Source organism: Mustelus asterias, chromosome 1 (genome assembly GCF_964213995.1).
Source record: "Mustelus asterias chromosome 1, sMusAst1.hap1.1, whole genome shotgun sequence".
Taxonomy (NCBI): Eukaryota; Metazoa; Chordata; class Chondrichthyes; order Carcharhiniformes; family Triakidae; genus Mustelus; species Mustelus asterias.
The window spans coordinates 134,361,594-134,389,087 of NC_135801.1; the positions used below are offsets into that span (position 1 = coordinate 134,361,594).

General features: G+C 42.6%; 1 protein-coding gene across 1 annotated transcript; it reads right to left on the bottom strand.

Moving 5' to 3' along the window:
- Positions 1 to 1,215: 1,215 nt before the first annotated feature.
- On the bottom strand, positions 1,216 to 27,494 carry LOC144500699 (sodium channel protein PaFPC1-like). The gene is made up of 8 exons (XM_078224071.1): positions 27,277 to 27,494; positions 19,386 to 19,471; positions 17,221 to 17,424; positions 14,718 to 14,778; positions 11,881 to 12,025; positions 8,168 to 8,356; positions 3,593 to 3,710; positions 1,216 to 2,426 (listed from the first exon to the last, which is right to left on the bottom strand). The coding sequence occupies exons 2-8, from the start codon at positions 19,402 to 19,404 to the stop codon at positions 2,110 to 2,112; spliced, it is 1,053 nt and encodes a 350-aa protein (XP_078080197.1). The 5' UTR covers positions 19,405 to 19,471; positions 27,277 to 27,494; the 3' UTR covers positions 1,216 to 2,109.

Consider the following 27,494-nt stretch of genomic DNA (forward strand, 5'->3'; position numbering starts at 1 on the left):
TGGACAGTGAAGAAGGTTATCTCCAATTGCAGTGGGATCTTGATCAATTGGGCCAGTGGGCTGATGAATGGCAGATGGAGTTTAATTTAGACAAATGCGAGGTAATGCATTTTGGTAGATTGAACCAGGGCAGGACTTACTCAGTTAATGGTAGGACATTGGGAAGAGTTACAGAACAAAGAGATCTCGGGGCACATGTTCATAGCTCCTTGAAAGTGGAGTCACAGGTGGACAGAGTGGTGAAGAAGGCATTCGACATGCTTGGTTTCATCAGTCAGAACATTGAATACAGGAGTTGGGACGTCTTGTTGAAGTTGTACAAGACATTGGTAAGGCCACACTTGGAATACTGTGTGCACTTCTGGTCGCCCTATTATAGAAAGGATATTATTAAACTAGAAAGAGTGCAGAAAAGATTTACTAGGATGCTACCGGGACTTGATGGATTGAGTTATAAGGAGAGGCTGAATATACTGGGACTTTTTTCTCTGGAGCGTAGGAGGCTGAGGGGTGACCTTATAGAGGTCTATAAAATAATGAGGGCATAGACAATGTAGATAGTCAATATCTTTTCCCAAAGGTAGGGGAGTCTAAAACTAGAGGGCATAGGTTTAAGGTGAGAGGGGAGAGATACAAAAGTGTCCAGAGGGGCAATTTTTTCACACAGAGGGTGGTGAGTGTCTGGAACAAGCTGCCAGAGATAGTAGTAGAGGCGGGTACAATTTTATCTTTTAAAAAGCATTTAGATAGTTCCATGGGTATGATGGGTATAGAGAGATATGGGCCAAATGCGGGCAATTGGGATTAGTTTAGGGGTTTTAAAAAAAAAGGGCGGCATGGATAAGTTGGGCCGATGGGCCTGCTTCCATGCTGTAAACCTCTATGACTCTATCTCACCTCTAGATTCCTAGTTATTTTTAACAACTTGCTGGAATCGCACGTTAACAGTCCATTAAACTCACCACAGAACATTAAGCCTGGTAATTAACAGTGAAAGTACCTTTTGAAGGAGGCAATGATGATTAATGCAGTGTCAATCAATCTCTGGTGAAGAAATTGAACAATCTTAACTGTGGAGTCTCATTCCTTCAGATGCTAGATTGTTCTTGGTGATTTTAACAATGCCAAATATTTAATCTTTTTCTTACTTTTCCTTTCAGTCTCTACTTAATCCAATCTTTCTTTCTTTCCATTTTTCCTTCTTTCTTTTTATTTCTCTTCTGAACTTGATTTGACTAATTCACCACCTCCTTCCCCCCTTCCTCTGTTTGTTTTTAAATCTTTAACTCTTATTTATAAAGGGGATACAATGTCGGTCCATTACCCTCACTGCGCCATTTACAGTTCGTACTTCCGGAAAGTTTTGGAGTGAAAGATTTTTAAGCGAAGGATGCAGATAAAAGTCTCATGCAGCTTGAAGCGAGTGCCCAACTCAACCAGATCCAGCCCATTAATGAATTTATAATTTTATATTTTCCTCAGACTATTAGCAGAAATATGACTTCACACCTGTTTTGAATTAAAAAGTCAGCCATATTCAACCCTCGAATTTGAACTGAAAGTGGTTGGTGTTGGAAATGTATGATTGGACTCATTTCACTGCAGGATCAGCACTTAAAAAGATCTTTACCCCTTTTTTCACTCATTGGGGTTTCAGGTCCTAATCTTGGCCTAAAGTCCTAGTTTTTCTGTTCCTAGAGACGAGGTATGATGGGTCTGACCAGGTGTATTGCCATAAACCACACACTGGATCTCAATGAGAGTGCTGGATTCAGGAACTCCTGAAGTAGAAAGACCCAACATCCACACGATTCCATGTTTGAAATGGGTAGAGACTTCACCTCAGTAACATTATATTCTGCACCCTCTCCTTTCCTTCTCCCCTGTGTACTCTACGAATGATGTGTTCTGTCTGTATAGAGCGCAAGAAACAAAACTTTTCACTGTATCCCAATACATGTGACAATAATAAATCAAATCAAATCAAATCAAACCATTGCAGATTCTGTTTATCTGGGTCCTCGCCTAGTTTTTGACCATTCTGGCAAACTCATGCTGAAACAGAAACATCCCAGAACTGTCATGGACTTTTGTGGCTATCAAGTTTTATTACATTGAATATTGCAGATAAATCACATACCTTTTGTTTATTATGTGCTTATCATGCACAATACTTACAGTGTTCCCACTTTCTAGGGCATGAGAGTAAGGTGCTTGATGGTAGTCTATTGATAGCAGAAGAGTATTTATTAGAATGCAGATTGTAATCACCCCTTCAAAAATTGGGTGTGAAACAAGCATCACTAAATATTCCTGAAGTCTTAAAAATGTTGGACAACAGGTCCAAGAACAAAACTTTCGCTTCAATCTTTTTTTGAAGGCATAACATTTAGACTTTTTTTGATGATCAGTTTCTTCATCGTCCTCTGCAGGTAAATCACAAAACATTCAATAGTGAAAACAGTGGCACTGGTCTAGCACTCAGATCAATATTAATATATAAACAAAAGCAAAGTACTGTGAATGCTGGAATTCTGAAATAAAAGCATAAAATACTGCTAATATTCAGCAGGCTTGGCAGCATTCACAGGGTGATAAAGCAGGACAGATGGTAGTGTAGTGATAATGTTCCTGACCTGATAATCCAGAGGCCCAGACTAATGTTCTGGGGACACGGATGGGGTCTGATCTGGATGGCAACTTGCCAGTGGTGGTGTGTTCCCAAGCATCTGCCGCCTTTGTCTTTCGAGTAGGTAGAGGTTGCGGGTTTGGAAGATGCTGCTGAAGGATGCTTGCTGAATTGCTGCAGTGCATCTTGCATATGGTACACACTGCTGCCACTATGTATCGGTGTTGGAGGGAGTGACTGTTCGAGCTGGTGAATGGGGCGCTAATCAAGCAGCTTTCTTTGTCCTGGATGGTGTCAAGCTTCTTCAGTGTTGTTGGAGCTACACTCACTTTTTTAAAAAAGTACTTTGATTTTAGTGCTTTTCATTTCCTGGTCAGCTGTCTGTGAGAATTCTTTAATACAATTTGTTGCATGGACAGCTTGATTACAACCCTATACTGGGAATTCCACTAAAGTTACAAACTATTGCTAGTCAAATATTGACTGTTGGCAACCATTGCCTCATTTTAAAAGCAAGTTCATTTAATTGTTGTCCTTGAAGTTGTGAAAAAGTTTAGCAGCTTGCTGTCAGCTTAACTTGATGATTAAACAACATTTAACAAGCTTGATTTTAGAATGAAATATCGACACAGTAAGAAACTGTTGCCAAAACCAATGCCAATACCTGTAATGTCTGTTCTCTACTCTGTCACATGAAATATATTTTCAAACTGAAATATGTTTCTATATTCCAACCAGTCTTAATGTGGAAAGTTTTCTCCAACTGTATGATCGGTAATGAAGCCCTGGTTTCAAATTCCGAAACTCAACATTATTTAAATATTTGCAAACGAGAGGCCAAAGTAAGGATTGTCGGCTTGTGTGAAAAGGCCAAAAAGTACTAAGGTGCTCGATAGCACAAATGGGACGAATGCCAACACCAATAAAGACAACAGATTGACAGATATTCTACCAGGAACTCACCGAGCTGTGCCATTTCAGTTGCCCATGACATTACAGAATCCATTGAGAAACCTCGAGTCAGTTTTTTTCCACATTTCCGAAACCTTTCTTTTGGATTAAGATTATTCTCTCTTACGCGCTAGAAAATAATTCGGCAAACATAATTATTTTTTAAAAGGACAGAAATATACTTGCTGGTAACCAATACTAGTAATAACATGGTGCATAATCAACACCAAAATGTGTAACTTGTTCAAGTTCTCCTTTTCGGACTCTCAAGCCAGGAATACATAGCAGAACTTGGGCGCATAAAACATACACTCCCACTCCCAATCAAGCTGCTTGAGGTCATCCAGTAAGGCCACCAACTCACTTCCTCAGTGAAAGTCAGGGCCTTCCACCAGGCATGCTGCAGCCACTGGTGTAGCACTGCTTGGGAGAACTATGATAGGCAAAGTCAACTGGAAGACAGGCATTAATGGAATACACAATGGTAAATAGTACATTTTTGTACGAATGAATAATTGGATATGCTGTTGGACAAAGATGTTGTAAAAATGTTTCTGCTGGTGGCATTTATTGCAAGGTTTTGGTCAAAGTGGATGATACGATGCCACAGGTGGATGGGAAGGTGAGAATTGTGCAGCCATTGTGATGAAGAGATGTCTTCCGAAGGGAACCAGAGTTTGAGTATCTGCAGCAAAAGTATGCCTGCTACCCCTTTCCTCCATCCTCCTCTTCCTCCTCCCTCTTAAGTGACTTTGGGCAGTACCCGCATTACAGCGATGTTAGAGAGGATTCACCAGACCACTCCATGGGCTCTGTGGAAAGTGGGTAGAAGTGTGGCACAGCCTATTCCCTGACTTCAGGGCTTCCTGCAGAGCATGGTGTCTCATTTGCTTTTTTGTATATTTTTTTGAAATATGATACATCAACTCAAGTGTGACTTCTGAAGCATGATGGACAGGAGAGCAAAGTTGTGATGGACAAGGCTAGGTAAACCATTTCTATTACACCAACAGATCACGTGGAAAAATGGGGTGCTACATAAATGGTATTATCAAGGAGATTGACTTGCAAGCTTTGGCTAAGGCCCTTGAATCTTGGAACATGAGGATCAACACCACTTATTGCCATCTCCACAACACCATCCATCTCAGCCTCTGTCTCAGTTTGCTGGCTGCTGAGATCCTTAATCCGTGCCTCTTTTAGCTCTAGATGTGCCTGCTCCAATGCTCTCCTGGCTGGCCTTCAATCTTGCATCCTTCATAAACTGGAGATCTTAGGGTCAAGCAGAGCACAGCTGCCCCATATCCTACTAACTTGTGCTAAGTCCTGTTCAGCCACCACCCAAATGTTTGCTGACCTCCATTAGCTCCCAGATCAGCATAAACTCAATTTGAGAAATTCTCAGCAGGAATACCCTGGGCAGGTAGCTTGAGTCAGCAAATTTCCAGGATGGGGGAAGTGTGGGGTGTGGCGGGGTGTGTGTGGGGTGGCGGGGGGGGGGGGGGGGGGGGGGTGGTGGAGTGCTGGCTGGAGGTGTGGTTGATGGAGGTGCGGGCTATGGGTTTATGCAGGATACAGTCAGGCCCACTGACCCTGAAAGCAGAGCACAAATGGCTACTATAGAAGGTTAGAAGGCTTGCCTCAGATCTGTGGGACTTTGCCCAATTAGCTCTTAGGCTATCTAATCATCACCCCTCACACCTTCTCTCATTCTTCCCCACCCAGTCCCCATGCCCCCTCCATGCCTTCCATGCCAACTCATGTCTATTACCCTTGCCATGGCCTTTTATAGCCCCCTGCCAGCTCATGCTCCCAGCCATCCCCAATGCTACTTATAGACCCTTCCATACCTACTCACGTAGTATACACCATGTACAGAACCAATGGGCCATACAGTAACACTGTCATGTGTAGAACTATGAAAAATAAAACACTCATTCACAAATCATCTTTTGAAATAATGCTGTTCCAACAATCCTTTAAGCTTTGTCAATCAGACATACCAGTAAATCACATCAATAGCAGAAGTTTCAAACATTTCTATGTTTCTATTTCATATCTCTTCATATTGTGTATCTAAACATTAAGACATTCACAAAAAAATCACAGAAAGAACAACTTATTCTAACCACTTAAACATGTTAATTGAGCAAGTTCAATAGTTCTCCAATTGTCAAAACAAGTCCTACTGAGATAATTATTTTGTGAGTCTTTACATTCAGCCAAGCAGGTATAGTGAGGGCAGGTGTTGTTGGAAGATGTTGTGGGTAATTTGATGTGTCTTTTTAAAATCTTTGAAGTCATAGGTAGGACAACAGTAAGTATTTATTAGCCAATATAAACTATCTACATAGGTAAAGTAAAAGTTCAAGCTAGTGCTGTCTTCATGCTTGCTTCTTTCTACACATGGCTCTGTCCAATACCACACTGACTCCTAGGTGTTGTTCATCTGTTTCCTTACATCATTGTGAGCGCGATATTGTGCTTAGTCTCATGTTAACGCTTCATGTGCCGCACCCTTATACGACAGGTGTAAGAACTCTTCTAATAGAACTGGATGACAGTAGTAACATGGATATGAAACTGGCTGAGTGACAGGAAATGAAGAGTGGCTGGTGAACGGTTGTTTTTCAGATGGAGGAAAGTTTATTGTGGAATTTGCATGGATTGATGTTAGGACGTCTGCTCTTCTTGGTATATATTAATGACCGAGGCATTGGTGTACAGGGAACATTTTCAAAATTTGCAGATGATACAAGACTTGGAAAAATTGTGAACTATGATAGGGATATTGTACAAATTCAAAAATACATAGACAGGTTGGTGAATGAGTGGCCAAGTGGGAGATGAAATTGAATGCAGAAAGTGTGAGGTGATTAATTTTGTTCAGAAGAATGCAAAGAGACAATATAAAATAAGGGGTACAATTCTAAAGCGGGTGCAGGAGAAGAGGGGTTTGGGTATTTATGTTCACAACTTATTACAGGTGGCAAGATAGGTTGAGAGCATGTTTGATAAAGCATACAGCATCCTAGGCTTTATCAATAGGGTCATAAGAGTACAAATACAAGGAAGCTTTGTTAAGCCTGTATAAAATGCTGGTTTGGGCTCAACTGGAGTATTGCGTTCAGTTTTGGATACCATACTGTATGTGAAGACATCATTAGAGAGGGGCAGAAAAGATTCAGGAGAATGGTTCCAGGAATGAGGAACTTCAGGTATTCAGGAAAGATTGAAGAAGAGAAGGTTGAGAGGAGATTTGCGAGTTATTCAAAATCATCAGGGGTCTAGGTGCAATCCAAAGTTTTCAGTGGTGGAAGGATTGAGAACCAGGGGGCACAAATTTAAGGGAATTGGCAAATGGAAGCAATGGAGACCTAAGGAAAAGCTTTTTCACGTAGAGAATGGTTAGGATCTGCAATGCACTATCTGAGAGTGTGGTGGAGGGAGGGTGAATTGAGGTTTTCAAAGGGAAAATTGGATCATTATCTGAAGAGGTAAAATGTGCAGGGCTATCGGGAAAAGGTGCAGGAGTGACACTGGAGGAATTGCTCCCTCAGTGGGCCAGCAGAGACCCAATGGGCTGAATGGTCTTCTGTGTTGTAACCATTTTATAATTGCTGAAAAAAGAGACCTGTTGAAGCTTTTTGTCTTCCACTCATCAGGAATACCGACATAAGGGGAAAGCAACAATTTATACTGTATGAGAAGAACGTGCTGATTGGTTGGAAAATAGACTCTGATTAGTAGTGGCGTTGCCATGATGTCAACATTTTATTTGATAATCACTCATGAGGAGAGCCTGCGAGTGCTTTACAATCTTAAAGGTGCTATATGAATGCAAGGCATGTCATTAAATGAACTAAGTGAAAAATAATTGCTCATCTGCTGCCATCTTGTGGGCACAATTTACAGTCATTGGGATACCAGTCATTTAGTGCATGAGAGTGGTTTTTGTTATTTTTTAAATTCCTCTCTCTGAGAAATTGACATTCTAAGCTCACCACTTTCTCTAAACAACTATATTTGAATCAAGGCCATACTTCGGCCAGCAGGAACAATGTACATTTTGCTGCTTTATCGATAATCAGTCGGGATTGTAGCAAGGAAAGTTGGCAAAATTGGGTCTAGCTTCACCTCATTAGAAATGCTGACCATCACCCCTTCGGACTCACTGCATGCAAATGGCAATGGATGGGAAGGGCCTGGGTCCACACACATTTCCTTGCATCCACCTGCTGCTTCCAGCGTTCGCCATATGAGAGGTGGCATCCCATCCGAGAAAGTGACAGTGATAGCTCCAAGGTTTTCCAATGGTTTTGCTGCCTCCTCATCTTTCAATGTGACCCCCACTAATCCCCCTTTGTGCATCTCTGTTGCGGGCTTCAAGGTAGCAATTTCCTGATCTTTAGGTAGGGCTCTTGTTCTTCTTTCTGGTGCTGCAGTTAGGGTCCCATTGCTGCACCACTACCATTTTGTGGCCATGCGGGTGATGAAGCCTAAAGGAAGAAACTTGCCTCGGGGCGTTTCACTATGTTAAAGTTTAAGTGTTGTTAAATGTAATTTCTGCTTTATTCCGAGACATACCAGCAGTGCTTTCTGTCGCCGCAATTCCAGAATGCGTTCCTCTTCTTCCTTTGCTTCTTGTTTCCTTTTGGCTTCCTTTTCATAGGAAGCTGCCACGACTGCCAGCACCAGGTTTACAATGTAGTGAGCACCAAACATGACGACAACTATAAAGAATATAATGTAAAAGGCTCCACTAGCACGCAGTACCTGAAATGAGTTGGGGGAAAAATGAAATCTTCAATGTCAACGTAAAAAAATGGAGAAAAGACACGTGGCATGAATAAAACTTTAGCACCGATGTTCGTACCACCACCACTGCACATTTGTTAGCAATTGCTACTTGGGATTTTCACGACTGTTGCACAGTCGCTCTACATAATGTGCAGTCCAATTAAATATTTACAACAAACAGTTTTTTAGTTGCAGTTGCTTGTTGATCAAGGTACTGGAGTAGGTTACACTTGTGGTCTAGAGTGAATGATGTATAGTGTACATTGTGGTAGTAAATCAGCTTTCTTGTGTGGCATGGGGTGTGGATAAGCCTGGAGATTGATTCCAGAATGGCAGTGGTGTTATTATGTACTGTTGTGCTTGCCTGGTGTGTCAGTGCTGTTAGAGTTTTGATAGAAACCATTTAGCTGGTGCTGAGCATATTGCAAATGCCAGGTGTATGGTCCAGCGTTTTGCTGGCTGAACCAGCTGTGGGCTTCAAGGTTCAACCTGGCTTAACCTGAGGTACAGTGTGATTTTCTCAGATTGAACCAGAGTGGGCTGAATTTTAAATCTCGGTGGTTGATTGAACTAGTAAGCTAGCTGGCTGCCCAACAACCCAATTTGGTGCTCTGATCAATTAGAAAGGCCAAGCATCACTACTATTCCCTGCAGGCTCTGTGTAGAAAATGGGTTCTGAGGCCTGCACAATCTTGTGAGGCCTGAGGCTGGCCCTGTGCCCAAAAAATGGTATTTTGTGGGTGGTGGGGTTGGGATTGGAATTTGGAGGGGTGGGGGGGGGGGGGGGGGCGGTGGTTGGTCAAACATAATTTGCATCATTTGCATCATTTGACAGGGCGGAACCCAGTGAAGGCAATTGGCCTGGTGATTTCTGAACAACCCATTAGCTTCTCTTTGGCTGCAATGCCAACTGCAAAAAGGCAGGGTGTGCTTAGTGTACATTCGATTCAGTTCTGTCCTAATAAGGATCCTGATTAACATATTAAAGAGGCCCTCTTTCTGAAATAAGTAGGTGCTTCAATATCCAACGTGTGTCCAGTTTGAAGATGGTAGCTGGAGCACCAACTCAAAGAGGGCAGTAAATTATTGTCAGCAACTGACTGCCCTGTTCACACTAGGCAGCCAACAGCGAGGTAACATTCAATTCAATGCCAGGAAGGAAGTCTTTTTAACCACCACCCAATGGGGATAATCAGGTGGATTACAGTTAGGTGGATGCCCAACTTCTTGACTCTGTTAAAAGGCATCACTGCTGGGAGATGAAAGAGGCATTGTCTCAGATCTGTTTTGGTTGGAGGATTGCTGTATTATCTGATGCCAAGTTTCCCACTTACCAATAGCAGCAAACAACAACCAAAATGAATAAATGAATAAATGAATGAAGGAATGAACAAGGAAAAAAGAATGAAACAAGTAAAATATTTAGCTTAATAGGCAAATTAAACTTTCTTGAACAAGAATATCAAGTTCACACTTATTGTTCAACTAAATTACTTATATTCCAGATGCTAAGTAAGTCATGACTATTCAGGAATTGTGAGACAAATGGATATAACGCTGCAAGGGGCAGTGGGAGAAAATATACAGAATTTATTGCAACTGATTAAGACCATAAGACCATAAGACATAGGAGCAGAATTAGGCCACTCGGCCCATTGAGTCTGCTCCGCCATTCAATCATGGCTGACATTTTTCTCATTCCCATTCTCCTGCCTTTTCCCCATAACCCCTGACCCCTTATTAATCAAGAACCTATCTATCTCTGTCTTAAAGACACTCAATGACCTGGCCTCCACAGCCTTCTGCAGCAAAGAGTTCCACAGATTCATCACTCTCTGGCTGAAGAAATTCTTCCTCATCTCTGTTTAAAAGATCGTCCCTTTAGCCTGAGGTTGTGCCCTCTGGTTCTAGTTTTTCCTACGAATGGAAACATCCTCTCCACGTCCACTCTATCCAGGCCTCACAGTATCCTGTAGGTTTCAATAAGATCCCCCCTCATCCTCCTAAACTCCAATGAGTACAGACCCAGAGTCCTCAACTGCTCCTCATACGACAAGCTCTTAATTCCAGAGATCATTCTTGTGAACCTCCTCTGGACCCTTTCCAAGGCCAGCACATCCTTCCTTAGATATGGGGCCCAAAACTGCTCACAATACTCCAAATGGGGTCTGACCAGAGCCTTATACAGCCTCAGAAGTACATCCCTACTCTTGTATTCTAGCCCTCTCAGCATGAATGCTAACATTGCATTTGCCTTCCTAACTGCCGACTGAACCTGTATGTTAACCTTAAGAAAATCTTGAACAATGACTCCCAAGTCCCTTTGTGTTTCTGATTTCCTAAACATTTTCCCATTTAGAAAATAGTCTATGCCTTCATTGCTCCTTCCAAAGTGCATAACCTCACACTTTTCCGCATTGTATTCCATCTGCCACTTCTTTGTCCACTCTCCTAACCTGTCCAAGTCCTTCTGCAGGCCCCCTGCTTCCTCAATACTACCTGTCCCTCTACCTATCTTTGTATCATCTGCAAACTTAGCAACAGTGCCTTCAGTTCCTTCCTCCAAATTGTTAATGTAAATTGTGAAAAGTTGTGGTCCCAGCACTGACCCCTGAGGCACACCACTAGTCACCGGCTGCCATCCTGAAAAAGACCTCTTTATCCCCACTCTCTGCCTTCTGCCAGTCAGCCAATCTTTATTCATGCCAGGATCTTACCCTTAACACCATGGGCTCTTAACTTATTTAACACTCTCCTATGCGGCACCTTGTTAAAGGCCTTCTGGAAATCTAAATAAATCACGTCCATTTGTTCTCCTTTATCTAACTTCCTTGTTACCTCCTCAAAGAACTCTAACAGATTTGTCAGACATGACCTCTCCTTGACAAAGCTGTGCTGACTCAGTCCTACTTTATCATGCACTTCCAAGTACTCTGCAATCTCATCTTTAATAATGGACTCTAAAATCTTGCCAATGACTGAAGTCAGGCTAACCTGCCTATAATTTCCCGTCTGCTGCCTCCCTCCCTTTTTAAATAGCGGTGTTACATTAGCTACTTTCCAGTCCTCTGGTACCCTCCCTGCCTCCAGTGATTCCTGATAGATCACCACCAATGCCTCCACAATTTCCTCAGCTATCTCTTTTAGAACCCTGGGGTGTAGTCCATCCGGTCCAGGTGATTTATCCACCTTCAGACCTTTCAGTTTCCCCAGTACCTTCTCCTTAGTGATGGCCACTACACTCACCTGTGCCCCCTGACTCTCCTGGAGCTCTGGCATCCCACTGGTGTCTTCCATCATGAAGACTGATGCAAAGTAACTATTCAGTTCCTCTACCATTGCTTTGTTTCCTATTATTACTTCTCCAGCCTCATTTTTCAGTGGTCCAATGGCTATTTTTGCCTCTCGCTTGTCTTTTATATATTGAAAAAATCTCTTTTTAAATACAACTGATCTGTTTCATCTATAAATTGCTGTCACTTTGTCACTAGAATACATACCAAGTTATAGGTGTTTTCCCAGTAATCAAGTGTGATGAGTTGAAAGGCTGTAATTAATGCCCATCCAATATTATCAAAATTTGTATATCCATTGTTTGGATTGAATCCTATGCCAGGGAGACATGTAAAGTTTGTGGGACATCTCCTGTAAAGTGGTAATAAGTAGATTCACTTTGATGTAATGCCTGTGCCAATTGAGTTAACAACTAATACAATCGGTGGTAGCCATTGTGGTATTGTCAGTTAAGCTGGAAAAAGGTACTGTAAAGCTGCCATCCAGCCAAACAGCAATTTAGATTAATATTAATAATAGTCTTATATTGATGCATCAGTTCAACTTTCATCCCAAGAAAGTATGAGTTTAAGAGTATGGTCAGCCTCTTCCAGAAAGATTGCATCTCCAATGATGTAGTGATTCCTCAGCACTGTACTGAGTCTTGATTACATACTCAAGTGGAATGTTACAGAAAGGAAGGAGGCTTATCTGATTAGTCCATTACAATATTCAGATCCACTCACAACTCCTCGGATAATGAAGCAGTTTGTGCCCGCATGCAGCAAGACCTGGACAACATTTAGCCTTGGGCTGACAAGTGGCAAGTAACATTCGTGCTTGCAAGTGCCAGGCAATGACCATCTCCAACAAGAAATACTCTAAAACTCTCCTTGTGACATTCAAAGCACCATCAGCGTAAGCCCCTACCAGTCAGGACTATGCTATCTATCATAGGATTGGCTTGCAGTATTCTCTGAAGGTGAATGGGAAAATCACAGTTCATCTTGGGAAATTATCAACAAATGGCCTGGAATACTGTGGGCCTGTTTTGTCAGGTATCACCTTACAGAGTCTGCTGTGGAGGGGTGACTCAATTCTAATCATAGAATCCCTCTAGTCAGCAGGACGCCATTTGGCCCATCAAGCCTGCACCGACAACAATCCCACCCAGACCCTATCCCCGTAACCCCAGGTATTTACCCTACTAATCCCCCTAACCTACACATCTTGGGATACTAAGGGGTAATTTAGCATGGCCAATCAACCTAACCCGCACATCTCTGGACTGTGGGAGGAAACCGGAACACCTGGAGGAAACCCACGCAGACATAGGGAGAATGTGCAAACTCCATGCAGACAGTCACCCGAGGCCAGAATTGAACCCGGGTCCCTGGTGCTGTGAGGCAGCACTGATAACTACTGTGCCACCATGCTGCCAATCTTCCATCACCAGGCATTTCATTTTAGAAATGTAGAAACATAGAAAGTTTACAACACATAAGTAGTCTGTTCAGCCCATCATGTCTGTGCTGACTGAAAGAGAATTATCCGCTTTCATTCCACTTTTTAGCACTTAGCCGATCACCTTGTATGTTGTGGCATATTATCTGCATGGTCAAGTATTTTTTTAAAATGTGTTTATAGTTTTTGACTGTACCACCCTTTCAGGCAGTGTGTTCCAGACCCCTTGATATTCTCCTCAACACCCTCCTAATCCTTTAATATCAATCACTTTAAATCTATACCCCCCCTCCCACCAGCATGACCCTCAGCTGGTAACATCCTCATGAATTTCCTCTGAACCATCTCTGTGATCACATCTTTTACATAACACAGTGGCTATACATGTAAACAGTACTCCAGCTGCGGCCTAACTTGTATATTATCTTTTATAGGATAGCCTCTCTCCTATATTCCAAGCCTCAGCTAATAGAGGACTGTATCTTTTATGTCTTCTTAATCAGCCTTCCGGGATTGGTGACATGCACTCTTAGATCCCTTTCTCCTCTACTCTTATCAGTCTCCTCCCTTTTATTTAGGAACATTTATCATTTCACGATCTTGTTAACAGGGCGAATGTGATTTTAAATTTTGTTCAGGGAAGGGAATTGCCAGGGTTACAGGTGACAACATGACCTACAACTGTCTCATTGCAAAATTAAGATAAAGAGAACACATTGCCAGAGAAGACATTGCTAACATTAAGAAATGGAGAGGATGCTACCCATGTACAGAGTACGTGTGGACTTGTACTTGCTGCAGTAGTCAGAGCTGAGACTATTTAATGTCCATTGATTATAGTTTACAACACCTTGCATTTATATAGTGCCTTGAATGCAGTAAAATGGCCCAAGACCTTTCACAGGAGAATTATCAAATACAATTTAACATCAGGCCACATATGCTGATGTTCGAGAAGGTGACCAAAAGCTTGGTGGTCAATTTTAAGGAGCATCTTAAAAGGGGAAAGAGGGATGGAGAGGTGAAGAAATTTAGCAAATGAATTCCAGAGATTAGGTCCTTGGCAGCTGAAGGCATGATTGCCAATGATTGGGGACAAGCATAATGCCAGAATTGGAAGAAGTTACAGATAAAGGGGAGGAGTGAAGTCATGGAGGAATTTGAAAAAAAAAGAGAATTTTAGAGTTGAGACATTGTTCAAACAGGGGCCAATTTTGATTCATGAGCATGTGGGTGAAGGGGACTTGGGATGAGTTCTGGCATGGACAGCCAAGTTTTGCATAACCTGAAGTTTATGGAGGGTGGAGGATGTGAGCCTGACCAGGAGTGTGGTGGAACAGTCAAGTCTAGAACTAACAGAGATATGAATGGTGGTTTCAGCAGTAGATCAGCTGAGGCAGTGGCAGAATTGGGCAGTTTTAGGTGATCTTAGTGATGGCATGGATGTATGATGATAAGGTCATCTTGGGTCAAACATGGCACCAGTGGTCTGCTTCAGCCTCTGCTGGTTGACAGGAATTGATGGGCCGTTTCTTTAGCAATAATTTCATTTCATTGTTAAATGTTAACAAAGTCAATGTAATAGTCTAGATGTGCTTACCCAGTTCCTGTCCCATTTCCACAAACCATAGTGTCAACATCTTCGATCACAAGCCAGTTAGCTGTAAAAAAAAAAGTAGGATTCTATTTAAAATAGGAATATGGAGTGAAATGGATAATTATGAAGTTTGCTTTTGGGCAACATTTTGTTATGTGGAGCCATATTCTTCTCTTTTGTCTATACAAATATCTAGCATGTTAAAAATTAGTATGTAATTGAGGCAAACAGGCAAGAAGATGCCTTGTGCTATGTTAGCTGATCTTGGCATTCGACAGCAACTACAATTAGTTTCAGTATCGCTGAGCTGGGAAGAGGGGAAATAAAAATCAGTCAGGTCGAGGATTCTGTTTCTAGGCTAGCCTGATGGTTCATTTGGTTTAAGCAATGAGTAACCCAGCCACACAAATCAGGTTCAGTCGATGAAATGAGTTGGCTGTCAGCCGGGGAGTGACAGCTAGCCTCAACAATTTGGTTTTGAAACATTAGCTGGGGATTCAGCTCTTCATCACTACTCAATGGTCTTCATTGAAAGTCTTCACGGGTGGAACTTGGGTTTGGGTAGAATCAGGCTCAGCTCTGCTGTGGTGGAATGCTTCTTTGATTAGGAATAAAGTACCAAAAGGTACACAAAAAATAAAGTTCCTCTCCATGTCACTCACCATCCTGACTTGGAAATATACCCCTGTTGCTTTGCTGTCACGAGGTCAAAATCCTGGAACTCCCTCCCTAACAGCACTGTGGGTATACCAATGTGACATGGACTGCAGCAGTTCAAGAAGGCAGCTCACCACCACCTTCTCAAGGGCAATTAGGGATGGGCAATAAATGCTGACCTAGCCAGCAAAGCCCACAGCCCTTGAATGAGTAAAAATAAAATCACTATGCTCTCTTGCCCATAAAGGGTAATGACCATTACTAATGCAGCACAGGGAGCTTGGATACTGGGCATTGGTCAATGAATAATGATATTTGAAGGTATAAACAAAGAACAAAGAAAATTACAGCACAGGAATAGGCCTTCTGCCCTCCAAGCCTGCACCGACCATGCTGCTCGACTTAACTAAAATCCCCTACCCTTTTGGGGATCATATCTCTCTATTCCCATCCTATTCATGTATTTGTCAAGACGCCCCTTAAAGTCACTACCGTATCCACTTCCATTACCTCCCCTGGCAATGAGTTCCAGGCACCCACTACTCTCTGTGTAAAAAATCTGCCTCATACATCTCCTTTAAACCTTGCCCCTCGCATCTTAAACCTGTGCTCCCTAGTAATTGACTCTTCCATCTGGGAAAAAGCTTCTGACTATCCATTCTGTCCATGTCTCTCATAATCTTGTAGACTTCTATCAGGTCGCCCCTCAACCTCCGTCGTTCCAGTGAGAACAATGGAACATTTGGTTGCAATGTTAAGCCACAAAACACACAAAAGGAGAAAACTCTTGTTCTCCGATGTTTGTTATAGAGTCACAGAGATACATATCACGGAAAAAGGCCCTTCGACTTATCGTATCTATGCTGGTCAAAGGCAAACCATCCAACTAATAAAAGCAAATTACTGCTGATGCTGGAATCTGAAACCACCTAACTATTCTAATCCCACTTGGCCCATAGCCATGTGTGCCTTGGCATTGCAAGTGCATATCTAAATACTTCTTAAATATTACAAGGGTCTCTGCCTGTATCACCCCTTCAGGCAGTGAGTTGCAGACTCCCACCATCCTTTAGATGGAAAAGGTTTTTCTCACATCCCCTCAAAACCTCCTGCCGCTTGCCTTAACTCTATGCCCCCTGCTCATTGATCCCTCCACCAAGGGGAAACATTTCTTCCTTTCTACTCAATCTTGCCCCTCATAATTTTAAACATCTCAATCATGACCCCTTCAGTCTCCTCTGCTTCAAGGAAAACAACCCCAGTCTACCCAATCTCTCTTCATAACTAAAACTGTCCAGCCCAGGCACTGTCCTGGTAAATCTCCACTGCTCCCTTTCCAGTGCTGTCACATTCCTCTTATAAAGTGGATTCCAGAACTGCACACAATACAATGTTGTGGTATTGTTGAGTGCTGGTGGTGCTGACAGGGGGCTGGGGTGTTGGTTGCTGTTATGTTCACAACAATACACTGCTGCTTCAATTCTAGGCTGAACCATGCACAAAGTCTCAGAGGTGATTTCTTACAAGTGGGCAGAATAAATAATGGATGCTACAACAATGTGAGGTCAAAAAGTAATCAACTGAAATATTAACTCTGAAATATTAGCTCCACAATTTTTAAAAAAATTATAAATAATAACTGCTTGTTGATTTTGGGTTTGTAATCTGTTCGGTGAATCCTGGACCTAACATCAAGTGGATAAGAACCCTATATATACCATATAGTTTTACGGTTAATTAAAAGCCAGGTATTATTTTCCACTTCAAAAGGATATATCAGCAGGATATTCAGATAGCAGTCATCTTAATGAGCAATAAAGAATTTATACATGTATGCTCCAACACTTACATTTGTTTTGAATATAATTCCCCCAATCGTTATGAGAAATGTTAATCCCAGGCGGCAGATTTTTTATGCACTTGTGTGTCAGAACGCCTTTGAAAATTTGAAGTCCAAACAATGCAATAATTAGGAGAACAAACATCATGAGAAGGAGGACCTCCATTAGCAGCCTGGCAGACTTGAATATAGCACCAATGATAGTCTTTAGTCCTGCAGAAACAGTTACGTTTTGCTTTAAATGAAACATCCTTAAAATTATATCACAGTTGTATAAAAGTTGGAGCTGTATTCAGATTTAGGATTGTGTAAGCATTTCTGGTGGTTACTAGTTGCTGACATACAACTATGATTGTGCTGCTTGTATGCACTATTGCCCTTATATACTGACCAAATTTTTCTGGCTGTTCTGGCTGGTCTGGTCCCGCCGACCCTTCATCATGGTTTCCTTAGCAATGGAGGATGCGAGCAATGGGAAAACCTGTTAACAGTGGTGGGTCACCGCTGGCCAATGGCAGACCGCCTCCACCACTGCAAAACATGCCACATGGGGATGGGGGGGGGGGGGGGGGGGGGGGTGAGGGGTATGGGCAGGTTGCAGAAAATCCTGCCCATTATTATTTCTTAATAAATTATCTATATTAGACTAAGCCAACCAGTGAGAAAAAAAATTCTACTCTTTAGGAAACCATGTCCCTAAATTACTATGCCTTGTGATATACTCTTGTGGTAACTTTGGTGGCAGTTTACTAAAATGCCCTGACTCTTGGCTCAGACTTGAATACACTGAATTGGGGCCTGGCATGGCATTCCAATTCAGGCTTGGAAGAGCAGAGTCATGCCACTGCTCACAAGGCCAATGGCACAAACAAGGTGAAGCAAGCAGCAGAGATTTCAAATGCCATAATTCCAATGTTTTTGACCTCCAGACCTGAAAGAATAAGGTTAGCATTTGTACATCATATCTGGCTAAAGAACAGCGAAAGCAGAGATCCACTATGGATCCATCCCTTGCGCTCCCTAGCAGGCCACTCTGTAGCCCAAACATTCTGGCTCTCCAATATGGCAGGTGGTTTAGATGTACCCCTAGTGGTAGATCTTGCAAAGATCTCTACTCTCCCTGACCATTAAAACTTTAGTGGGGTCAGGTGTGGAGGTTCTTGGCAGTTACACTCAGCACCAACAATTTGAGCTGAATGTTCAAAAGTTTCCTTTGTTTAATTAGCCACACTGAACTTACAGCACCTTAGAAGGGGCTGGGGGCATGGTGGCACAATGGTTAGCACTGCTGCCTCACAGCAGCAGAGTCCTGGGTTCGATTCCCAGCTGTCTGTGCAGAGCCTGCATGTTCTCCCCATGTCTGTGTAGGTTTCCTCCAGGTCTTTAGTTTCCTCCCACAGGCTGAAAGACGTGCTGGTGAGGTGCATTGGCCATGCTAAATTCTCCCTCAGTGTACCCGAACAGGCCCCGGAGTATGGCAACTAGGGGATTTTCACAGTAACTTCATTGCAGTGTTAATGTAAACCTACTTGTGACACTAATAAATAAACTTTAAATACAAAAAAAAACTTTGGTGTAAAGTCAAATGATTGGCGGGTTGAAGTACAGAGATGCCCAGCTTGGCACAGCACAGTTACAACAGCCTCCTCCAATGGTTCATTGGCATTTGCATCAGAGTCGAAATAGGAACACAACTGTGAGCAGGAATTTAAAAATTAAGCAAGTAAGTATGTGGATACAAGTTTTGACCAATTCTTAACGTACAGAAATGATCAACCTCAAAATAATTGGTGGGTAGAGGCGGGAGGTACAGGTAAGACCATGATTGGCCCATTGGCTTTTTTCATCATTGAGACACTTTGCTTCCCAAAAAGAGGGCGGAACTATGCACTGCTCAGGTGCCCTTGCTTGTGCCAGTGGCTGACCCAAGACATGAGAATGATCCAAATTCCAAGATTTGGGATATTGTCTTTGAACTGGGCAGGTGAAAGAGTGGACCCAGGAACTTCAGGACCAATGGTTTTATCCTCTATGATAATAGAATAGTGAAGTTACATGTCCAACAGAAATGAAAGACACTTAAGAATGTGCAATTTATTTACTGTTAGCAGGCATAGGTACGTTATCAAATTAATGTTCTGTTCTACAATGCAAAACTGTTCACATTTTCTCACCTGGTAAAATTGCAATCATCTTAAGTGCTCGGAAAGCCCTTAATGCTGATAATCCAGGAATTTTTGGAAATGCCAACGTCAAGTAACTGAAAATAAAGAAAGAATGTAATGCAACATTGGTAAATATAACAGAGCTGGTTTCTGGATTCAAACCTTTGAGTTTCACACACAGGCTGCACATTTTGGGAAATTATGGGCTTGCCGATTTCTGAGGCTGACAAGCAAGCCACTCACTTTTGGACATTGACCTCCTGGTTTTGCCAGTGAAGTTAGTATGGCTGACCAAAAATTTTATTTGCTTTTTGATTTAAGTGTTCACCAACCTAAGTTCACCAATATCTGGCAAATTAATTTTCTACAACATGGCTGCCGCTTTCCTTTTCAGGAGGAAAGAATTTTAGGGAATGGTATGTGGTGCCTCGTATATAAAACATTGTTATAAAAGCAACAGAGTGCATGTAATGTGCCATTCCCACATCCTATGAAGTCCTAAGACCTGTGCCAGTTTCTTTTGACCAGGATCCACATGTCGGAGGGGGGGTATCTAGGGTAAATAGATGGGGTTATGAGGATAGGGCCTGGGTGGAATTGTAGTCGGTGCAGACCCGATGGGCTGAATGGCCTCCTTCTACACTGTAGGGATTTTGTGATTCTATGCGTTACTTCTTCCATGTCAACACCATTAAAGGAGATGAAAAACTAAAAGTGATATTGTTGGCAGCCCTCTGATTTTCAACATGATGAAATGTATGACCTATCCGTGTGGCACAGTGGCACAGTGGTTAGCACTGCTGCCTCACAGCGCCAGGGACCCGGGTTCGATTCCCGTCTTAGGTCACTGTCTGTGTGGAGTTTGCACATTTTCCCTGTGCCTGCGTGGGTTTCTTCCGGGTGCTCCAGTTTCCTCTCACAGTTCAAAGATGTGCAGGGTAGGTGGATTGGCCATGCTAAATTGCCCCTTAGTGTCAGTGGTACTAGCATGAGGTTGTGGAGATAGGGTTTGGGTGGGATTGTGGTCGGTGCAGACTCGATGGGCTGAATGGCCTCCTTCTGCACTATAGAGATTCTATGATTCTATGATTGAAACTGAGACTGGACTAATTACAAGATTTATTAACTTTAGAAACCTACACATCTGAAAGTCTGGAGGACAGTAGAATGCGCTGGTAATGTGGCCACTGAGGATATGTGTTGTTTGAATAAAAATGTGAAGGAAGTATCAGCGGTGCTAATTCAGGAGGGAGATGCTCCGACACAAAAGGCTTGATGTCAACTGTCAGGATAGACCTGCTAAAGATATTATGATTTGTAGCTGCCAATTCTACACAGCAGTGCTCAGTGAACTGAGGAGGCTAAATTGCATATACTACAAGTGAGGATCTAGTTGAAAAATGCCAAGGAGAAAGTAATAAAATGTCACTTATCCTGCCTCTCAAGCTTCTTTGCTGGGAAGATGGCAACACATTTGAATGCACTCTGCCTTCCATTTGGTGAGCTGCTGCTTAGCTGTTGAATCATAAGAAATTATTCAAAATGGGCGGCATGGTGGCACAGTGGTTAGCACTGCTGCCTCACAGCGCCAAGGATGCAGGTTCAATTCCGGCCTCGGTCACTTCTGTGCGGAGTCTGCACATTCTCCCCGTATCTGCATGGGTTTCCTTCAGGTGCTCTGGTTTCTTCCCACGGTCCAAAGAAGTGTAGGTTAGGTTGATTGGCCATGCTAACATGACCCTTGTGTCAGGGGGATTAGCAGGATAAATGAGTGGGGTTATGGGAATAGGGCCTGGGTGCGATTAGTGGTCGGTACAGACTCGATGGGTCGAATGGCCTCCTTCTGTACTGTATGGATTCTATAAATGAGCGCTTGTTGGGACTTTCAAAAATACTTTGTACGTGAGATGGTTCGATAGTCAAGTAAGAAAGAAAACAATGCTCCACTTCCATCTGTTGTAGCATGAGATAAAACAATAGGAATGATTTTTGGCCCAAATGAAACTGGTGAAGGAACAATCTGTCAGAATGCCAAGTCAAAAAGCTGATCAACAACAAGGGCTTATGGTTCACTAGCTCTGAGCCAAAACTAAAGCTAATGCCAGTATTCATTAAATAAAAAGCGGGGAGGTGATGGCCCAATGGTATTATCGCTAGACTATTAATCCAGAAATTCAGCTAATGTTCTGGGGACCCGGGTTCAAATCCCGCCACGGCAGATGGTGGAATTTGAATTCAATATAAAATATCTGGAATTAAGAATCTACTGATACCCATGAAACTATTGTCAATTGTCAGAAAAACCCTTCTGGTTCACGAATGCCCTTTAGGGAAGGAAATCTGCCTTCCTTACCTGGTCTGGCTTACATGTGACTCCAGAGCCCCTGCAAGGGGGACTAGGGATGGGCAATAAATGTTGGCCAGCCAGCGATGCCCATGTCCCACGAATGATTAGAAAAAATACAGAAAGATTTACTGCAGCAGAGGAGACCATTCAGTCTAGTATGCCCATAGCTGCTATCCAGTTAAATCCCACCTTCCAGCTCTTGGTCCATATGACACCTCAATAAATATCCAAGTGTTTCTTTATATGTGATAAAGGTTTCTGTCACTATCACCCTTTCAGGCAGTGTGTATCAGACTCCCAATACCATTTGTGTGAAAATATCTCTCCTCAATTCTCCTCTAATTCTTCCAGCAATTAATTTGAATCTATATATTCTTCCTGGGTATAAATTCTTCCTGGGTATTGACCTCTCTGCTAAGGGAAATAGGTCTTTCTATCGAGGCTGCTCATAATTCTGTACAGCTCTGATCCAATGAAAATAACCCCAGTCTATCCAATCTTTCTTCTTAGCTAAAATTCTCCATTCCTGACAACATTCTGATAAATCTCTTTGTACCCAACATTATTAAAGACAAACTTACCTTAACATTGAGAGTGTGGACCTCAGAACTTTCGCACGTGCGCAGGCAATAAAATATACTCGACCTCAGCCTCACCAATCTACCAGTCACGGATGCATCTGTCCATGACAGTACTGGCAGGAGTGATCACTGCACAATCTTTCTGGAAATGAAGACTCATCTTCACACTCCCCATTGTGTGGCACTACCACCACGCTAAATAGGATAGATTTCGAACAGATCTTGCAACTCAAATGTGGGCATGCATTAAGTGCTGTAGGTCATCATCAGCAGCAGGACTGTGTTCAACCAAAATCTGTCAATTTATGGCTCGATATATCTCCCACTTTACTATTACTACCAAGCTGGGAGATCAGCCCTGGTTTAATGAAGAGTGCAGGACAACAAACCAGGAGCAGCATCAGGCATACCTAAAAATGAGGTATCAACCCGGTGAAGTTACAATACAGGACTACATGTATTACAAACAGCATAAGCAGTATGCGATAGCTAAGAAATTCCACAACCAACGGATCAACTCTAAATTCTGCAGCCCTGTCACATCCAGCTATGAATGTTGGTAGGCAATTACACAACTCACTGGAGGAGGACATTCTGCAAATATCCCCATCCTCAATGACGGGGGAGCCCAGCACATCAGTGCAATATACAAGGATGAAGCATTGGCAATCACCTTTAGCCAGAAGTGTCGAGTGGATGATCCATCTCAGCCTGCTCTAAAGGTCCCTAGCTTCACAGATGACACTATTCAGCCAATTCAGTTCAATCCACGAGGCATCAAGAAACGGTTGGAAGCATTGGATATTGCAAAGGCTATGGGCCCTGACAACATTCTGGCAAGAGTACGGAAGACTTGTGTTTCAGAACTTAGCCAAGCTGTTCCAGTACAGCTACAACACTGGCATCTATGCAGCAATGTGGAAAATTGCCCAGTTATGTCCTGAATACAAAAAAAGGACAATCCAACCCAACCAAATATCACCCCATTAGCCTACTCTCGACCAACAGCAAAATGATGGAAAGTGTTTTGACGACAGTGCTATCAAGTGGCACCTACTCAGCAATAACCTGCTCACTGACGCTCAGTTTGGGTTCTGTCAGAGTCACTCAGTTCCTGACCTCATTACAACTTTGGTCAAAACCTGGTGGGCAATTACACAACTCACTGAATTGTCCAGACAAAAGAGATTAACTCAAGAGGTGAGGTAAGACTGCCTGCTCTTGACATCAAGATAGCATTTGACCGAGTGTGGCATTACATGAGCCCTAGCAAAACTTGGGTGAATGGGAATCAGGCGGAAAAACCTCAACTGGTTGGAGTCATACCTGACACAGAGGAAGATGGTTGTAGTTGTTGGTGGTCTATCATCTCAGCAGGTGTCGCTCAGGGTCGTGTCTTAGGCCCAACCATTTCAGCTGCTTCATCAGTGACCTTCTCCATCATAAGGTCTGAAGTGGGGATATTCACTGATACCTGCACAATGTTTGTGACTCCTCAGATACTGAGCAGTCCATGTCCAAATGTTGTAAGACCGGGACCATGTCGGTAAGGTAATTCATTTTGGAAGGTCTAATACAGATGGGAAATATATAATAAATGGCAGAACCCTCAAGAGTATTGATAGGCAGAGGGATCTGGGTGTACAGGTACACAGGTCACTGAAAGTGGTAAGGCGGGTGGAGAAGGTAGTCAAGAAGGCATATGGCATGTTTGCCTTCATCGGCCGGGGCATTGAGTTTAATAATTGACAAGTCCTGTTGCAGCTTTATAGAACCTTAGTTAGGCCGCACTTGGAATATAATGTTAATTCTGGTCGCCACACTACCAGAAGGATGTGGAGGCTTTGGAGAGGGTACAGAAAAGATTTACCAGGATGTTGCCTGGTATGGAGGGCATCAGCTATGAGAAGAGATTGGAGAAACTTGGTTTGTCCTCACTGGAACGACGGAGGTTGAGGGGTGACCTAATAGAAGTCTACAAGATTATGAGGGGCACGGACAGAGTGGGTAGAGTCATAGAGGTTTACAGCATGGAAACAGGCCGTTTGGCCCAACTTGTCCATGCCACCCTTTTCTTTAAACCTCTAAACTAATCCCAATTGCCTGCATTTGGCCCATATCCCTCTATACTCATCTTACCCACGTAACTGTCTAAATGCTTTTTAAAAGACAAAATTGTACCCGCCTCTACTACTACCTCTGGCAGCTTGTTCCAGACACTCACCACCCTTTGTGTGAAAAAATTGCCCCTCTGGACATTTTTGTATCTCTCCCCTCTCACCTTAAATCTATGCCCTCTAGGTTTAGACTCCCCTACCTTTGGGAAAAGATATTACAAGTGTGGCCTTACCAATGTCTTGTATAACTTCAACAAAACGTCCCAACTCCTGTATTCAATGTTCTGACCAATGAAACCAAGCATGCTGAATGCCTTCTTCATCACTCTGTCCACCTGTGGCTCCACTTTCAAGGAGCCATAAACATGTACCCCTAGAGTAGTCAGAAGCTTTTTCCCAGGGTAGAAGAGTCAATTGCTGGGTCATAGGTTTAAGGTGCAAGGGGCAAAGTTTAAAGGAATGTATGAGGCAAGTTTTTTCTTTTACATAGAGGGTAGTGGGTGCCTGAAACTCGCTGCTGGGAGAAGTAGTAGAAGCAGATACGATAGTGACTTATAAGGGGTGTATAGACAACTACATGAATAGGAAGGGAATAGAGGGATATGGTCCCCGGAAGGGTAGGGGGTTTTAGTGCAGATAAGCAGCATGTTCGGTGCAGGCTTGGAGGGCCGAAGGGCCTGTTCCAGTGCTGTAATTTTCTTTGTTCTTTGTTCTTTGTATATCTAGGCTTGGACTGAGAAGTGGCAAGTTACAGATGTGCCTGCAAGTGACTGTCTCTAGCAAGAGAGAATCCAACCATCTACCCTTGACATTCATTGGCATTACCACCACTGAATCCCACACTATCAACATACCATTGACCAGAAACTGAACTGAACTAGCCAGAAAGGTACTGTGGTTACCAGCGCAGGTCAGGAATCCTGTGGGGAGTAACTCACCTCCTGACTCCCAAAAACCTGTCCGTCATCTACAAGGCACGTCAGGATTTGTGATGGAAAACTCTCCACTTACATGGTTGAGTGCAGCTCCAGTAACACTTAAGAAGATCCACACCATCCAGAACAAAACAGCTGGCTTGATGGGTACCCCATCTACACCTTGAACAGTCACTCCCTCCACCACTGATCACAGTGGTAGCAGTGCGTACCATCTACACGATGCTCTGCAGCAACTCACCGCTTTGACAGTATCTTCCAAACCCACAACCGCAACCACTTAGAAGCACAAAGGCAGCAGATGGAACACCACTCCAGCAATTTCCCCTCCAAGTCACACACCATCCTGACTTGGAGATATATTGCATTTACTTCACTGTCGCTGGGTCCAAATCCTGGAACTCGCTCCCTAACAGCATTGTGGGTGTACCTACATCACAGGGAATTCAGCGGTTCAAGAAAGAAGCTCACCACCACCTCCTTCTCAAGGGCAGTTAATAACGGGCAATACCCGCTGGTATAGCCACTGAAGCCCACTTTTGTTAAAGAATCAATTAAAAACCTACTACTGCAGCTAGAAATTTCTGTTTTAATGGTCAATACCATTTTACAGTCTTTCTGCCAATTTGATATTCTTTGGGTTTGCATTCCTGCACTCCTCGAGGTAAGAGAAAATGTTTCCTGGAGTCCTTGAGATCCTGGACTTGTTCACTGCCGGAGTGACCCAGAACATAAGATCATTGGAATCTACAGAATTGGAAAATACTATTTTGATCCATCTGGTTTACACCAGTGTTCAAATATGAATGCATTAAATGCCTGTCCATATGATTTTGAACTGAATGGAGACCCTTAGTGCTCTTCTCCTTCAATATGTCTCAATGAAAGGAATGGTCCCAAGCATCTCCATTGGAAACATTAGGTTCCATGCTTGGTCTGAGAGCTGAGTTGATGCTCAGTGGTCTCCAGAAACTGTACCACAGCCTGGACCACAGAACAGTTGACTAATTGTGTTGTCTCCCAGGTTCTACAGTTTTAGTGTTCCCTCTTCCATTATCTAAGGATCACATTGTCTCTTGTTGGCGACATGCAGAGAGGGAGAGCTAATCTGGCAGCTCTTTCTGTGTGATTTGAGACCTGACCCGGTAGCATATTCTTTCTCCATATAATGGTCGAAATACATTTAAGAAAAAGATACTCCACTTAAACTTTTTCTTAGCATTACATGATTTGGAAATCTTGCTGCAACTCACATCTCTTTCAGCTCGGAGGAAGATAAACTATATTGTGAGTCACTTCACATGGATCTCACACAACTCCCAGCGGTTAAATAATAGACATTGGCAGAATTGTAGGAGCAATTTTCTCTTAAAAGTCACTGAGATACGAACAGATTACATTATTTAGCTCAAACCAAAAACATGGACCCTATTATTTTCAATAGAAATGTTTGAGACTGTTACCCATCAGTGGGATACCAGAGGAAACATATAATTAAAATAATCAAAAATGTAAATAAATCAAATTTGGCAGAATAAATGTCATGTTGCTGATCTTGAATACTCCTCCAAATACTCAAAGTTAACAAATATTCTATTCATTTTTTTCTGGAAATAACACTGAAAGAAGTTGGCATTTTACTTTTTTATTCTTTAAGCTATTTTATGCTTCTACATACTTTTTAAGTTCATTCTGTTTTTCAAATAATTCTGAAGTTAATAGTGCAAACCTATTAAATGTCACTGAAGCAAAACATCCTTGCCAAAAATCAGCCCTCAGGAATCAGCCTCGGACAATTGCTTACAATTGTAAGCAAAATCTGCAGTTGCTAAAATCTGCAGTTGCAAAACAACTTTGAAATGCTCTTGGAGAAAGAAAATATACTCATTATCTTTAGAACAATAACAACGTTTAACTTACGCCAACAAAACTACTGTAAAGTCCAACCAGTTCCAGGGATTCCGGAGGTACGAAAACGTATGTAGTGCAAAGCCTCGGGACAGGACCTTAATAATTACTTCTAATGTATATATTCCTGTAAAGATGAGACTAAACAGATAAATAAAGCGTTAAGACAATATAAACACAAGTCATTTTAATCTGATATAACTTACTCATTTAAGTAAATCTTATTTACT